Source organism: Mus musculus, chromosome X (assembly GCF_000001635.26).
Source record: "Mus musculus strain C57BL/6J chromosome X, GRCm38.p6 C57BL/6J".
Classification (NCBI taxonomy): domain Eukaryota; kingdom Metazoa; phylum Chordata; class Mammalia; order Rodentia; family Muridae; genus Mus; species Mus musculus.
The window spans coordinates 106,694,908-106,710,865 of NC_000086.7; the positions used below are offsets into that span (position 1 = coordinate 106,694,908).

The 15,958-nt window shown below is 39.2% G+C and overlaps 1 protein-coding gene across 3 annotated transcripts in view; it reads left to right on the forward strand.

Annotated features, from left to right (window-relative positions):
• Gm5127 (predicted gene 5127) overlaps positions 1-15,650 on the forward strand; it is a 127,388-nt gene extending 111,738 nt beyond the window's left edge. For 2 of the 3 annotated variants that reach the window (XM_011247618.2, XM_011247617.2), the window contains 2 exons: positions 8,957-9,114; positions 14,169-15,481. In XM_011247618.2, coding sequence (XP_011245920.1) covers positions 9,113-9,114; positions 14,169-14,847 — 681 coding nt within the window. In that variant the 5' untranslated portion in view covers positions 8,957-9,112 and the 3' untranslated portion in view covers positions 14,848-15,481. Of the gene's footprint in view, positions 1-8,956; positions 9,115-14,168 lie in introns of all 3 variants that reach the window. The other variant, NM_001033541.2, reaches the window with a different exon arrangement.
• The last annotated feature ends 308 nt before the right edge of the window (positions 15,651-15,958 follow it).

Sequence of the window (15,958 nt, forward strand, 5' to 3'; positions counted from 1 at the left end):
TGTGCAGACTATGTTTACCACTTAGAACACAGCTGTCAGTGCCATCTTATAATGGCAAATGTGAGGGCGGCTCCTCACAGATATACAGTCATACCATCTTCAAATAAGTATATGCTGACTTCTTCCATTCCTATTTACTCTTATTTCCTTCTGTTGCCTTGTTACTATAGCTAAGACTTCAAGCACTGGACTGAACAGGAGTGGGCAATATGGACATTTTTATCTTATTCTTGGTTTTAGTGGACATACTTCCAGTTTGCAAGACAGTGATTTAATTTGGGCCTGTCTTTATTATTATTATTATTATTAGGTTTTTATTTCATATACATTTCCAATGCTATCCCAAAAGTCCCCCACACCCTCCCACACCGACTCCTCCACCCACCCACTCCCACCTCTTGGCCCTGGTGTTCCCCTGTACTGAGGCATATAAGGTCTGCAAGACCAATGGGCCTCTATTTTCACTGATGGCCGACCAGGCCATCTTCTGATACATATGCAGCTAGAGACACAAGTTCTGGGGGGGGGAGGTACTGGTTAGTTCATATTGTTGTTCCACCTACAGGGTTGCAGATCCCCCCAGATCCCTGGGTACTTCCTCCAGCTCCTCCATTGGATCCATCCAGTAGTTGACTGTGAGCATCCACTTCTGTGTTTGCTAGGCCCGGGCATAGTCTCACAAGAGATAGTTATATCAGGATCCTTTCAGCAAAATCTTGTTAGTGTATGCAATGGTGTCAGCGTTTGGAGACTGATTATGGGATGGATCCCCGGGTATGGCAGTCTCTAGATGGTCCATCCTCTCATCTCATCTCCAAACTCTGTCTCTGTAGCTCCTTCCATGGGTGCCTTGCTCCCAATTCCAAGAAGGGGCAAAGTATCCACACCTTGATCTTCGTTTTTCCCGAGCTTCATGTGTTTCGCAAATTGTATCTTATATTTTGGATATCCTAAGTTTCTGGAATAATATCCACTCATCAGTGAGTACATATCATGTGAGTTCTTTTGTGACTGAGTTACCTCACTCAGGATGATGCCCTCCAGGTCCATTCATTTGTCTAGGAATTTCATGAATTCATTCTTTTTAATAGCTGAGAAGTACTCCATTGTGTAAATGTACCATCTTTTCTGTATCCATTCCTCTGTTGAGGGGAATCTGGGTTATTTCCAGCTTCTGGCTATTATAAATACGGCTGCTATGAATATAGTGGAGATTGTGTCCTTCTTACCAGTTGGAACATCTTCTGGATATATGCCCAGGAGAGGTATTGTGTGATCCTCTGGTAGTACTATGTCCAATTTTTTGAGGAACTGCCAGACTGATTTCCAGAGTGGTTGTACAAGCTTGCAATCCCACCAACAATGGAGGAGTGTTCCTCTTTCTCCACATCCTCGCCAGCATCTGCTGTCACCTGAATTTTTGATCTTAGCCATTCTGACTGGTGTGAGGTGGAATCTCAGGGTTGTTTTGATTTGCATTTCCCTGATGATTAAAGATGCTGAACATTTTTTCAGGTGCTTCTCAGCCATTAGATATTCTTCAGGTGAGAATTCTTTGTTTAGTTCTGAGCCCCATTTTTAATGGGGTTATTTGATTTTCTGGAGTCCACCTTCTTCAGTTCTTTATGCATATATTGGATATTAGTCCCCTATCTGATTTAGGATAGTTAAAGATCCTTTCCCAATCTGTTGGTGGCCTTTTTGTCTTATTGACACTATCTTTTCCTTGCAGAAGCTTTGCAATTTTATGAGGTCACATTTGTGGATTCTCAATCTTACAGCACAAGCCATTGCTGTTCTATTCAGGAATTTTTCCCCTGTGCCCAAATCTTCGAGGCTTTCCCCCACTTTCTCCTCTATAAGTTTCAGTGTCTCTGGTTTTATGTGGAGTTCCTTAATCCACTTAGATTTGGCCTTAGTACAAGGAGATAGGAATGGATCAATTCGCATTCTTCTGCATGATAACCGCGTGTAGTGGCTATTCCTGGTTGTCAACTTGACTATATTTGGAATGAATTACAATCCAGAATTGGAAGGCTCACCAGTGACCCTTATTTGGAGGCTTGGAGATCCTTATCTGGATCTTGGTATGGAGATCTTGAGCCATAGTGGCTATGGATTCCAGAAGATTAAATCTCCGAGTTTAAGGAACACACCTTTAATCTGGGCTACACCTTCTGCTGGAGACAATATAAGGACATTGGAAGAAGGGAGTCTAGCTCTTGCTCCTTCGCCTGCTTGCTGCGTGAGACTGAGTAACTGCTAGATCCTTGGACTTCCATTCACAGCTGCGACTGAACCATTGTTGGGAATTGGGCTGCCGACTGTAAGTCATCAATAAATTCCTTCACTATCTAGAGACTATCCATAAGTTCTGTGACTCTAAAGAACCCTGACTAATACACCGCGAGTCGTGCATTTGGGCCTGTCTTAAGAAACAACTTGACATTTCTTGCAGCTTTGAGTACCCTTCTGCATATCTGGGATAAAGCTGACTTCATTGTGGTAGATGATATCATTTGATGTTTTCATAAATTCAGATTGTATTTTCTGATGATTTTTGCATCAGTGTTCATCGAGGAGATTGGCCCATCACTTTTGGTTTTAGTTGGGTTTTATTTTTTAATTTTTATTTATTCATTTATTCATTTATTTTTGGTATTAGGGTAATGCCACTAATTCAAAGTTTTGGTGTTTTCATCTGTTTTTTTTTTTTTTTTTGTATGTTTGTTTGTTTTAAATCTTCTTGGCCTTTACTGAGTGTTACTCTTCTACTTTGTCTTCCAGCTTTGATTGTCAGATTTTTTTTTTCTCATGATCTGTTCTATTAATGAGCTTTTCTATTCAGATTCTTATTTGACTCCTTGAACTTTTCACTTTTAGCATAATATTATTTGGACTTTTTTTCAGAAATTCTATTTCTTTGTTGAATTCAGTTCTCACATCTTGGATTGACTTCCTTAGTCAATTATCTCTTTTGTTTTTGCTCTTCTGGAGTATATTCATGTCTTCTATGAATTGTTTGAGCATATTTGCAGTCACAGTCACTCTTTTGAATTCTTTGTCTGGAAATTCTTCTTGGGCATTTTCATTAGGTGTCATTGTTATTAGCATAATTGTGGAGAAGACCTGCTGACTTGGTGTTTCAGGTTGTTTATGTTTCTGCTGTGGGACTTGTGCATCTGGAGTAGTTGATTTTCTTTCCTTTTTTGTTCAGGTTGCCTTTTTCTTTTAGTGGAGGCATTTACAATGTTCAGGAGAGGACTAACTTTCAGTAGGTTGAAATGTCCATTTTCCTCTCTCTCATGCCCAGTTTTTCACACTGACAGAGAGATTTTCACTTAAGATTTTAGCCTGACTTTTCCCCCACTTTTTTATTAGATATTCATTTACATTTCAAATGCTATCCTGAAAGTCTCCTATAACCTCCCTACTCCCCTGCCCACCCACTCCCACTTGTTGGCCCTGGTGTTTCCCATGTACTGGGGCATATAAAGTTTGCAAGACCAAGGTAGCCTGATTTATTTTTCTGTTTCAGTTGATAATTTATTTCCCATGAAAACTTAATGTCTTCGTGATATTTTGCATCATCATTTGAATTTACTCATTAAGCATTTAAAAACTGTTAGGACTATTTTGCTTTGGGGTGAATTGCACGTTTTTACATGTGCTCTTAATGTGGTTCAAACAATTAAGCATTTCTGTTTCAAAATAACACCTTGTCTTGAATTGTTCCTCACTTATAATCTTACCACTCAATCTTGTATTATTCACCTTGTCTCTGTTAGATAGAAATGTTTATTCTTATCCAACCTTTGAATCTGACCACATGTTTCACAGCAATTCGGTCACATGTAAGCCATTAGGCTTTGAGTTTCAAGGAACTAATGCTGATCTCAATTACTTGATTTCTTTCTTTCTTTCTTTCTTTCTTTCTTTCTTTCTTTCTTTCTTTCTTTCCAGTTCTCAAAGCCCATGAGAAAGAGAACCAGAGTCAAAGAAATCATAGATTGACAAATTTGGAAGTGCTTTAAGAAACATATAAAAGCAGCATGTAGGCACTAGAGATATGATTCAATCAGTAAAATGCTTTCCCCACAAGCATGAGGGTCTTAGTTTGAACTATACCCTTGGTAAAAAAGGCTGGGGCAGCGTTGTGTGCCTGTAATCATAGTGCTGTTGAGGCAGAGTCAGGAACATCCTTGGGGCTTGCTGGGAAGCCACCCAATCTAGTCAAATCACTAAGCTCCAGGTTCAGCAAGAGACTTTGTTTCAAAAAATGAAGTCAAGAGTTATAGAGGAACGAGGTTGAAGTTTGATGCAGTTTTGCCCTCTCCCACACGCACACACATATGCACTTGTACCTGCAAACACATGTGCATACACACAGAGACATATACACACAAAGAAACAAAGGCAGCATACAGTTTAAATTTTGTAGTCAAGGCAAGCCAGAGTTTTTAAGCCTCTACTGAGTTTGTGAATCATGATGAAGAGATACTTTGCCAGAAATCAGGAAAGAAATTTCTAGTTTCAACTCATATGCTAGTTTTCTGTGGGTGTCTATGGAAAATTATTTGCATTTTCTGGAACTCACTTTCATCATCTGATAAATGAAAGGTGTCATAATAATAGATGCTCTAATAAGCATCCTTTATTGAAAATTTAGTTACTATCTGTGACGATATAAAGAATACCCTTAGAAAATTAGGATTTGATTTAGGAAGGCATTGTCTACTTTGTTCATATATGTGTTCTCTATGTCTGATATATTGTGTTAGCTCTTGCTTTGTTTACATGTATTTAGTGGTGATAACACTGAAGATCCATGGTCTTGGCAAATTTCAAGAATAAATATGCCATGAATAGTAGTTCTCATGCTATGTTACATTAAAAAATAGATTAATACTAAATGAACTTTGTTCCCTTTGATCAATTTCTCTACATTTTCCTCACCCCATTATCCATGATTTCCACAAAGAAAAATGGAGTTTGAGAAGTTGAAAAGATTAGAAGATGAGTCATTCATTCTTCCACTGAAAATGCCCAGAGTCCTATTACTTGAATCATGCCATCTGGACACCAGAGAATTTAACAGGTTTCCAAATTTTAACTCTGTTTTTCTTCAGTTGCCCAACTTCATATCCAGTCATTATTCTTAGCATATTTGGCGATTTTTTTTTAATTTAAGTTTTTGGCAAGGAAGGGAACATTTTCATTTGGGATGAATTAGTAAGTTCAGAGTGAGAATGGGGCCTGAAGTTTATGACTGATTATTATCTTCAAAGAATAAATTTTAGTTGATTAGTGTCTACTGAGACAGATATTTAAGGTGAAGCATCAAAGAGATACATCTTGTTCTCCTTCCTAATTCAATATTTTTATTGCTAATTAACATGAGGATGCTGATAATGAGATTAAATACATAGATAATACAAATAGGGGGCAGTAATACACTTAAAGACATTAGTTGGGAACTGGAGAGATGGCTCAGCCATTAAAAGCTAGGCTCACAAACAAAAATATAAGACATTAGTAGGATCGGTAAGATGCAAAAGTCATTTAGTGTTTGATGTGGACTTTTAGTGTGCTTGCATTGTGTACATGGTAGAAGTAAGAATCATAGATTCTTTACCTGCTGCTATTTTTATCCATTAGTACTTAGAACTTTATTTCCAGGGCAGTTAGACAGTTCAATCAGATAATCTCTTGGTAACAAAACTATCTGCCCTCTCTGTCTGTCTCTCTGGCCCTCTATATCTGTCTCTGTCTCTGTCTCTGCCTCTGTCTCTCTCTGTCTCTGTCTCTCTCTCTCTCTCTCTCTCTCTCTCTCTCTGTGTGTGTGTGTGTATGTGTGTGTGTATGCGTGTGTTCTCTCTGTCAAGCTTATTCAGATATAAGGTTATTTCACCAAGTAGGGATTAATTTTCAAAGTTAGAGATTCATGCAGTTAGTTTATGTAAGAGTTAGTACGAGTTATTACATGTCTGTAATTAGATTTCTGAAAGATAATTGCTAACTATTCAATGATTGGGGGGGAAACACTTGCAGTGCCAGATAATGGCATTATCTAATAAAAGACCGAAAGACCCCAAAATTCTAACCATGACAGTTTAACTTTTTATGTGTAAGGCACTGTGATGATCTCTAGAAAGCAAAATTTCTTTTTTTAGGAAGACCCCAAACTTGTGTGGAGGAATGATCAAATGTCTGTACACAATGTTTTATGATACATGGTGATGTTTGATAGGGGTAAATATGAGTCTTTTGAAAATACAGCAGCGGCCTTGTGAATGAAGGTTCATGCATTCATACATGATTTTTTTTAATGTTCTTTTTATTTTGGAGAAACAATGGTGTTTGTTTGGTTTATTTGGTCTCTCTCTCACCCTTCTGCCCTCTCCTTCTCCTTCTCCTTCTCCTTCTCCTTCTCCTTCTCCTTCTCCTTCTCCTTCTCCTTCTCCTTCTCCTTCTCCTCCTCCTCCTCCTGCTCCTCCTCCTCCTGCTCCTCCTCCTCCTCCTGCTCCTCCTCCTCCTCCTCCTGCTCCTCCTGCTCCTCCTGCTCCTCCTGCTCCTCCTGCTCCTCCTCCTCCTCCTCCTGCTCCTGCTCCTCCTGCTCCTCCTCCTCCTCCTGCTCCTCCTGCTCCTCCTCCTCCTCCTCCTCCTCCTCCTCCTGCTCCTCCTCCTCCTCCTTCTCCTCCTCCTCCTCCTCCTCCTCCTCCTCCTCCTCCTCCTCCTCCTCCTCCTCCTTCTCCTTCTCTCTCTCTGTTAAACCCTTGTAATTCTTGTGTAAGATTGCATAGGAAATTTTGATCTATTTTCAGGCTTATCAGGCCTAATGTGAGGTTTAATATTAGAGAGGGTTTTTTAGATGTGTGATACTGAGAACTGAACCTAACGGTTCAGCAGTACTAACAAGTGATCTACCACTTTCTTATAACCCCAGTTTAATTCTTTTCAGTTTTTCCAGTGTGCATCCTTTCAAGTGAAATGGGAGCCCTCTACTGTTCTGCACCACCAGCTGCTCTGTTCTGCTAGTCAAGGAATGAAAGTTGAGAATATGCTTTGGCTTTAGCACAGGGAAAAAGAACAGGTGCCAGAACTCAGATATTGAAATAGACGAGGGGTCTGTTTATTAGTCTATCATTCTCTAGTGGCAGATCATCAAGGACAAACATGTCAGCTGTGACCTGCTAACTGCCAATAGTTCCTTTTCCACCTGTTTGTGGGATATTCCTGGTTATGTATGGGTTTACAGCGCCACAAGTATTATAATGCAGGGCAAGTCCCCACTGATTGTTAAAAATTTTTACTACAGCAACTGTTGGGTTTTCTTCAAAATGATAATTATCCATAAATTAAGTAGCAGTATCTTTTAAGAAAGTACAAGATATGATCTAAGCATGGAAGGATTCTGGGATCCTTCAGTGCCTCCTTAAATTGTGATGCAGTTTTAGTGTTTCAGATTTCTATGATCTCTCATATTTGTCACCAGAGGCTACTTTGCCTTATGTCCTTGCAGTCTCTTATTTTTAGAAATGATTTATTTGGAGCTGAAGAGATGGCTCAGGGGTTAAGAAAAAAACCCTGGCTTCTTTTGCAGAGGACCTAGGTTTGGTTTACAGCACCCTCGCTGAAGGCTGACAACCTCCATGTATTGTTCCAAAGAAACATGATGCCCTGCTCTGGCCTTCATGGGCAATGCATAACACATACATGCAAGCAAAATATTTATGACAAAAATTTAAAAGATTTATTTTTACATTTTCTGTATGTGTATGTGTATGTGTATGTGTATGTGTATGTGTATGTGTATGTGTATGTGTATGTGACTGTGAATACAGGTGGCCAGGGAGGCCAGAAGAAGGTATTAGAGCCCTGGAAATAGAGTTACAGGCAGTTATGACATGCCCAATGTGAGTGCTAAGAATAAAACTCCCTCTTCAAAAGTAATATATGTTCTCAACTGTTGGGCTGTTTTTCTGACTCCTGCAGTACCACATGTGAACCTTTTTTTTTTTTCACTTGAAATAGTCTGCAGCCAAGAGTCCACAAATGTGAGTATTACTTCTGCTTTGTTGGTATTGCTAAATACTTAACTTTTAGTGTACAGTTGTGTTTTTGTTAAGTGTTATGTGAAGGTGGATGGCAAGTGAAGATACAAGTTAATATTGTTAAGCTCCATTACAGGGCTGGGATTATTTGAAATTTGCTTTTACTTGAATATTCAGTATGGAAAACCTTTGCCTACAGACTAAAAAGCCTGAACCCCACTGAAAATGCAGTGACATTGTCTGTATCCCTCCCTGCTTCTCTTTACTCTTCTTCTGTCCCTCCCTCGCTTCTTTCCTTCCTTCCTTCCTTCCTTCCTTCCTTCCTTCCTTCCTTCCTTCCTTCCTTCTTTCCTTCCTTTTCTCCCCTTTTATCTCCTGTATTATCTCTGTTTCTGTTTTTCTGTCTCTGTCTGTCTGTCTGTCTGTCTGTCCCTCCCTCCCTTCCTCATTTCTTACACACACACACACACACACACACACACACACACACACACACACAGAGTTACTCATAGTAAAAATCTCACAAAAATTAAAAAAAACCCTCTGTATTTCTTAGCATAAATTTATGGAATCACTGAAAAGTCGTGAATTTTAGGGTATTATATCCTTAAGACCCAGACTTGCCCTTGAAGTTCAATTTTATTTTCCTCGCATGTGTGTTTATTTACTTATAGCCTGCCTTCTTTCAAAATGCCAAGCTTTAACTTGTTCAAAACTTCAGGTGGTGTTCCAGCTGACGAACACTGCATTCCTCACATCTACAACAAGAAGTTGCTGCAAAAAAATAGAAGCATCAACTTTTCCACATTACATACACACACACACACACACACACACACACACACACACACACACACTATTAAGAGTGGTGATTCAGACATTTCCTGTGAAATTCGTTTTAGCAAATTCATTGGCAGAGCCATTAGACGAACAGCTTACCCGTGGCTTACAGTGAAATGCAGCCCAGAGAACAAGAAATATAAACAGAAAGTTTGCTCTGATTCTGTTTATCTACATCAACCCCTCCTGGGGTCTATTTGGTGGGATTCTTCATCATCATGTAAGTATAACTTCTATTTGTGAATATGTCTAATTAGAAGCATTAAGCATGTCTATAACTAATCTCAACAAGCAAGTATGTAAGCTTGAATAGAAAGAAAAAACTGTAGCCAAATTACCAGCAGATGTGAACATAGTTTTTGTTTTTGCCTTAAATTGTTGTACCCAGTGTAACTTATTAAGTACCTAACTCTTACTATGTATTATTGTTTGTTAGCAGATGTTTTGTATGCATGTACTTATGCCCATATCCTCTGTTTGTGTTCTTCCTAATAGATTTTGAAGTGATGGAGGGTAGGCTGCTACATCTGTATTAAATATTTCTATCTTTGGTGCGATAATAGAAAATGAAAATGTATAGCTAATCCTACCACCATTGGTAGTAGTTTCCATTTTCAACTCCACTAGTCTGACACCATAAAAGATTAAGTCAGGCTTTACTACTAATAATGATAATAAATAGGCACTTTGTATTTTGTGAGCACCCATAATTAACTTGGCAATGTAAACAGAGCCCATTCATCAACTCCAATTCATGTGATCAGATTTCAGGTTGCTTTAATAAAAAGGCATTTACATTTCTCTTTTAAAATTGTCGATGAAACATAACTGCTATAAAAATGATCATATTTACTGTGATGAGTTTGAGCATGTGCACACATCCACACAGCTCTGACCACACTCACTGTGGCAAGCACATTCAGATTGCTTTTGATAGGAATCAGAGAGCACAGTCCCACCTCTGTGTGGTTGGGTGTTGTTGGGTTTCACATCCTTCTGAGACAACATGACGTGGCACTTGCATGGACTCCCTCATGCAAAGGTCTTTGAAGTGGTACTTCCTGGCTCAGATAAGGAGATATGGTCATGTACAGAATTCTAAACAGATCTTTCTAGACTCAGTTTCCTGCTCTAGCCCTCTTTAAGAATTATTCATGAAAGAGGCCCCTTTCTCGTCAATGGATAAAATATGACGACTAGACTAACATTAGCCCTGCTGTCTATTGATGATGTGGGAGAATCTTAGAGTTCAGTTGTTTTCTCTATTTTCTTTTCTGTTCTTTTATTTTCTCAAGAAGATTTGAATAAGGCTTGTTTAAAAGTGAGCAAGTGGTAAATAGAAAAGGGCAAACATGGAATAGTATATTAGACCTGAGCTGAACATGGTCCTTGGTGATACAAATCCTTTTAAGCAAAATGACAAGGAAAAGATATATTCTTGAGAATATATTCGCCTTATTTCTTTTTCCTCTTTTAGTATTTTATATTGTACCCAGTGCCTTTCTCTTTATTCCACTTGTAAACACCTTGAAACCCATATTATTTAATACATATGTGTCAATCACCTGACATACTCTTTTTCTTCTTTCCACATTTTAAATTTGAGATATAATACAATTACATTATTTCTCCCTTCTTTTCCCTCCCTTCAAACCCTTCCATAGGCCCCTTATCATTCGCTTTCAATTTTGTAGCCTTTCTTCATTAATTGTTATTGCTTGCATACATCCATATTCCTAAACACAACCTTCCCAGTTTGGATAATATTACTTGTATGCATATTTTCAGAACTGACCATTTGGTGTTGGATAGCCAATTGGTGTGCTCCTCCTTGGGGAAGATTATTTTTTTCTCACTCTCAGCATTCCTTAGTTGCCAGTAGTTCTTTGTAAAATCACCCCAAGGTTTCTTTAATAATGAAGGACTTAAAAGATTGATTTTAAAGGTAGAGAAAGAAGAAATACACCAAGGTTGCCATTTTGAAAAACTCTTGAGTATTGACATTCTAACCTGCACTCCACATTAATAAAAACTATCCAAATGCAAGTTCCTGTTGAATCATAGAAACCAGGATGAAAAGAACAAAAGTTTGGTGGCCAAATGTGTGAGTACCATGCCTATGTTAGAAGCTCCCTTGTTTCTTAGTTGTACATGAGTTTAGTTGAGTTTCTTAGCCTATGAGAAAGAGACTTGGCTTTTTTATCACTAAAATTAAGATCACATTTATAAGACAATGCAAAACATTAAAAGAAACCACCTAGCAGTCTTTCATCCCAGGAACACATGCCATGTTGCTTTGATATATGATTCTAGATATTACTGAGTTTGCTTTGCTACAGTTTCTGTAGGGTAGTTTTTCAGTTATGTCCATCAGGCATAGTGGCTCACAGTTCCCTTGTTTGCTAGAGATGGTACTTGCAGGACTCCAACTTGCAAAGTGGCTGTTGATATTTGTTTAACACGGTGTTAAAAAACAAATCAAAGCATAATCCATTAGTGTTCTGTTCAGGAAATTTCCCCCTATGCCCATGTGTTCAAGGAGCTCCCCTAATTGCTCTTCTATTAGATTCTGTGTATCTGTTTTTTGTTTTCTCTATTTTTCAGAAATCTTTTTTTAAATTTTTATTAGATATTTTATTTATTTACATTTCAAATGTTATCTTCTTTCCTGGTTTCCCCTCCGAAAACCCCCTATCCCATCCCCACTCCCCCTGCTCACCAACCCACCCATTCCTGCTTCCCTGTTCTGACATTCCCCTACACTGGGGCATAGAGCTTTCACAGGACCAAGGGCCTCTCCTCCCATTGATGACCAACAAGGCCATCCTCTGTTACATCTACATATGTGGCTGGAGTCATGGGTCCCTCCATGTGTACTCTTTGGTTGTTCGTTTAGTCCCTGGGAGCTCCAAAGGTACTGATTGGTTCTTATTGTTATTCCTCCTATGGGGTTTCAAACCCCTTCAGCTCCTTCGGTCCTTTCTCTAGCTCCTCCATTGGGGACCCCATACTCAGTCCAATGGTTGGCCATGAGGATATACATGGTACACACTCACTGGTAAGTGGATATTAGTCCCAAAACTTGGAATACCTAAGATATAATTAACAGACTATATGAAGCTTAAGAAGAAGGAAGACCAAAGTGTGGATGCTTCAGTCCTTCTTAGAAGGGGGAACAAAATTCTCACAGGAGAAAAATTCAGAGACAATGTGTGAAGCAGAGACTGAAGGAAAGGCCATCAAGAGAGTGCCCCACCTGGGTATCCATCACATATATAGACACTAAACCCAGACACTATTGTGGATGCCAAGTGAAGTGCTTGCTGTCAGGATCCTGATATATATGTCTCCTGAGAGGCTCTGCCAGAACCTGACAAATACAGAGGTGGATGCTCACAGCCAACCATTGGACTGAATATGGAGACCCCAATGGAGGAGTTAGAATAAGGACTGCAGGAGCTGAAGTAGTTTACAACCCCATCGGAAGAACAATATCAACCAAACAGTACCCCCAAAACTCCCAGGGCTGGTGGTCCTGGGTTTTATAAAAAGGAGGCTGAGCAAGCTTTGAGGAGCAAACCACTAAGAAGCAGTCCTCTATGACCTCTTTGCAGTGTCTTTTTTCAGGTTCCTGCCTTGTTAGTTTCTGTCATAACTTCCAGATGACGATCAGTGTTATGGAAGAGTAAGACTGGTAACCCAAATAAACCCATTCCTTCCTAAGTTACTTTGATCATGGTGTTTCATTACAGTAATAATAGTCCTAAGATTAAAATCATTATCGGGATTGTGGGATATTGCTGTGCCATATGTGACCATGTATTTTGGGGAGGATTGTAGAAGGACTTTAGAAGTCTGGGCTAGAAAATCCATGTGTGTTAAAACTTTGGTGGGCTGTTTTGTATGATCTTGGAAGATAAGAATGTTCAAGGAAATTCAGGTGATTGGAGGAGGCCTGGTTTGTGAAATTTGAGAGGGAAGTTTGAGAATCTCTTAATGATTCTATCAGGGTCATTCACTCTTGAATTATGAATCTGTGGTTCTGGTTTGCTGCTGCTGAAAATTCAAGATACCAGAATTACTAAAGTGAAATGCTTGCTTAACTGGGACAATTGATGCTGGTTAGCTGGAGTTGAGAAGTTGTCAGTTATTAAGAAGAGACCAGCATCATTGAGGTGAAAGAATCTTCTGCCAAGTGTTTCTTCAGAGCGAATACACACAAGCTGTGTTCCAGAGGTGGCTTAGGTCATACTTCGCACCGGCAGCCAAACATGGTCAGCTGTAATACTTACTTATCAGGTGGTGCTAGATTTTAGGGCATGAAGGAGTCATGGAGAGCACCTGAAGCTTGGCAGCATGAGTGGGCAGGAGAACACATTGGTCTTCTAGTAGTGAAACTAGTAGCAGCAGAAGCTACAGATTGAAGGGAGCAAGCCAGTAGGCAGCATCCCTTCATGGCCTCTGCATCAGTTCCTGCCTCCCTGTTTGAGTCCTGTCCTGGCTTCCTTTGATGAACAGTGATTTGAAAGCATAGTTCATACAAATCATTCCCCCTGCAGTTGCTTTGATCATGCTGTTTCATCTCAGCAGTGATAACTCGAACTAGAACATGTTGTCAATGTGTAATAATTTCCTTCTGAGGAGATTCACTATGCCACTGTTGCTTTAATACCTGCCTCACTCAAAGAGCGCTTTGTTAATGCCAATATCTTAGATATGGTAGAAGGCATAGAAGAGATTTCAGATGAAATGAGAGGATGTTCTAGGCATAATACTTTTGAATCAAAAGATACCGATATGAAGAATTACTTGGTAGCTGTAGAAGAGACAGTTGTTAACTTTAATGATCAGAAAGACCAAACATTAATAGAGACATCAGTTTAAATGTAGAATGCTTTGACATGGGTGAAAGACTTGCTTTGTTCTGTTTTAGAACGAGCCCTCTAACACAGCCCTGGCTGTCCTGGAACTACTATGTAGACCAGGCTGGCCTCACACTCAAAGATCTGCCTCCTGAGTGACGAGATTAAAGGTGAGGGCCACTCCACCTGGCACTGGAAAAAAAGTTTTTTTTTTTTTTTTCTGTCTTTGCCATTAATTGCCACCAAAAGTAAGATGCCTCTTAAATAGCTGTGTGACATCATGTGAAACTTAGTTTAACCATGGGATAGATATTAACATTATTAAATTCCTTGCACAAAACTATATTTCAAGTGCTTCTCGTTGTTTTGCATGCAATCTTATATCATTTTTTTCTTCTCTACTTTACTCCAGGAATCCTGCCCAACTTCACATTTTAAAAAATCGAGACCATATGAAAGACCTCCGCAGGTACCTGATGTTCAAATACATCCAGTATCTAGTCCTGCCTTCTCCGAATGTCATCATCATTCTGCTGGGATCTCTTGCCAGTCTCTATGTCATGCTGCTATTGACATTTCCTTCCGTTTCCAGAAAATCCACTGCGGTGTTTATTGGTAGCATAGCTCAGGCAGACATCTTAGTTGTCTGCAGCTTGTTTTCTGCTATCTCAGCATGCGTGATAAGGAGCGAGCCATCGTCAACTTCTTTTCAACTAGCCTTGAGGCAAAACTTCCAAATTGCAAATATCCATGCCAGTTCCCTTTTACTCAGCTGTGTTACCCTTGAGGCTTTTCTGATTACTTTTCTTCCAGTAGAGACACGCCACATAAGGAATGTTAGATGTGCCAGAGTGGCTTCTAAAATCATCTGGGCTGTTGTAATTACCGAGTGTTTCCTTTATCAGCTTGAATATGTCAAAGGCCTTAACATCTCCTATCTTGGCATTCATAGGCAAATTCAGCTATTGATGAATTTCTTTTATGAGGCCACAGTGCTGCTGAAATTACTTATTTATCCCATTGGAGTTCTTCTAAGAATCTTCAACGTATATCTTTTTTATAAAATGTATTTCCGAGACCATTATAGTTAGTTTCTCAGGCCTGTGAGATATAATGGCCCCGTTGTTTTGTCAAACAGTCATATTTATGGGGCTATGAAGACATTTTATAGCTGTGGTTAACTTTAGTTTGTTAATATCAAGAAAAAATACTAACATCAGTAGTGTCGATTGACCTCATGTAAACAGTTAAAGGTTTTGAGAACAAAACACTAGACTTTCTAGTGAAAGGAATGTTGTCTGAAGACTGCTCACTTGAGTCTCCAAGCTGCTGTCTGCACTGCACATTTCAGCGTCAAGACTATAGCACCTGTGTTCCTGATGTGCCAGCCTGGTGGCCCATCCCACAGTGTTTCAACTCTCTAGCTCTGAAAAATCATGTGAGACAGTTAAAAGAAAGAGAAAATACAACCTGCTCAGTTTAAAAAATGATACTTGTATGTATATATGATTTCAGGAGTGACCACTTGCTATCAGATAACCAATTCGTGTGCTCTTCCCTGGAGAAGACTATTTCTCCTGCTCTCAACATTCCTTAGTTGCCTATAGTTCTCTATCTGGGGTTGGGCTCCCATGAGATTCCCTTCATCCCTGTTAGTGTGCCCATTATGGCCATCTTTGTTCATTGGTGAGGCTTCATGGATGAAGTTTCTGACATTACCAAAAGATACAATATTAGAGCAAACTTTCTTATCTTAGCTCTTAGAACCTTTCCATCTTCTCTTTTGCAATAACAATTGATGAAAAAAAGGTATATATGGGAGATACTGGAGAGAAAGGAGGGGAAATACTGTAATCATATTATAATTCCAAAAATAAAGAATGCCATATCCTTTATGTCTTGTTTATTTTTATTTTTAATTTTGGAGAACCTTGATCAAAGATTGGTTGTTTTTTGGTTTTTTCCTAGTCAGAATCATTCCAAAGAAATGGAATCTTTCAAGTTCTCTGAATTAGTTTTGGGATTTTTGAAATCTCCAATGTGACTGACTAGTTAAGAATATTGATTTCTAGTAGTGAAAAGGGTTCTGATAGTACATATTGTGATGTAGGAAATGGTGTAAAACATCACTATTGACTACACTCAATGAAATTTCCTGAACACACACACACACGCACACGTGTGCACGCACACACACACATA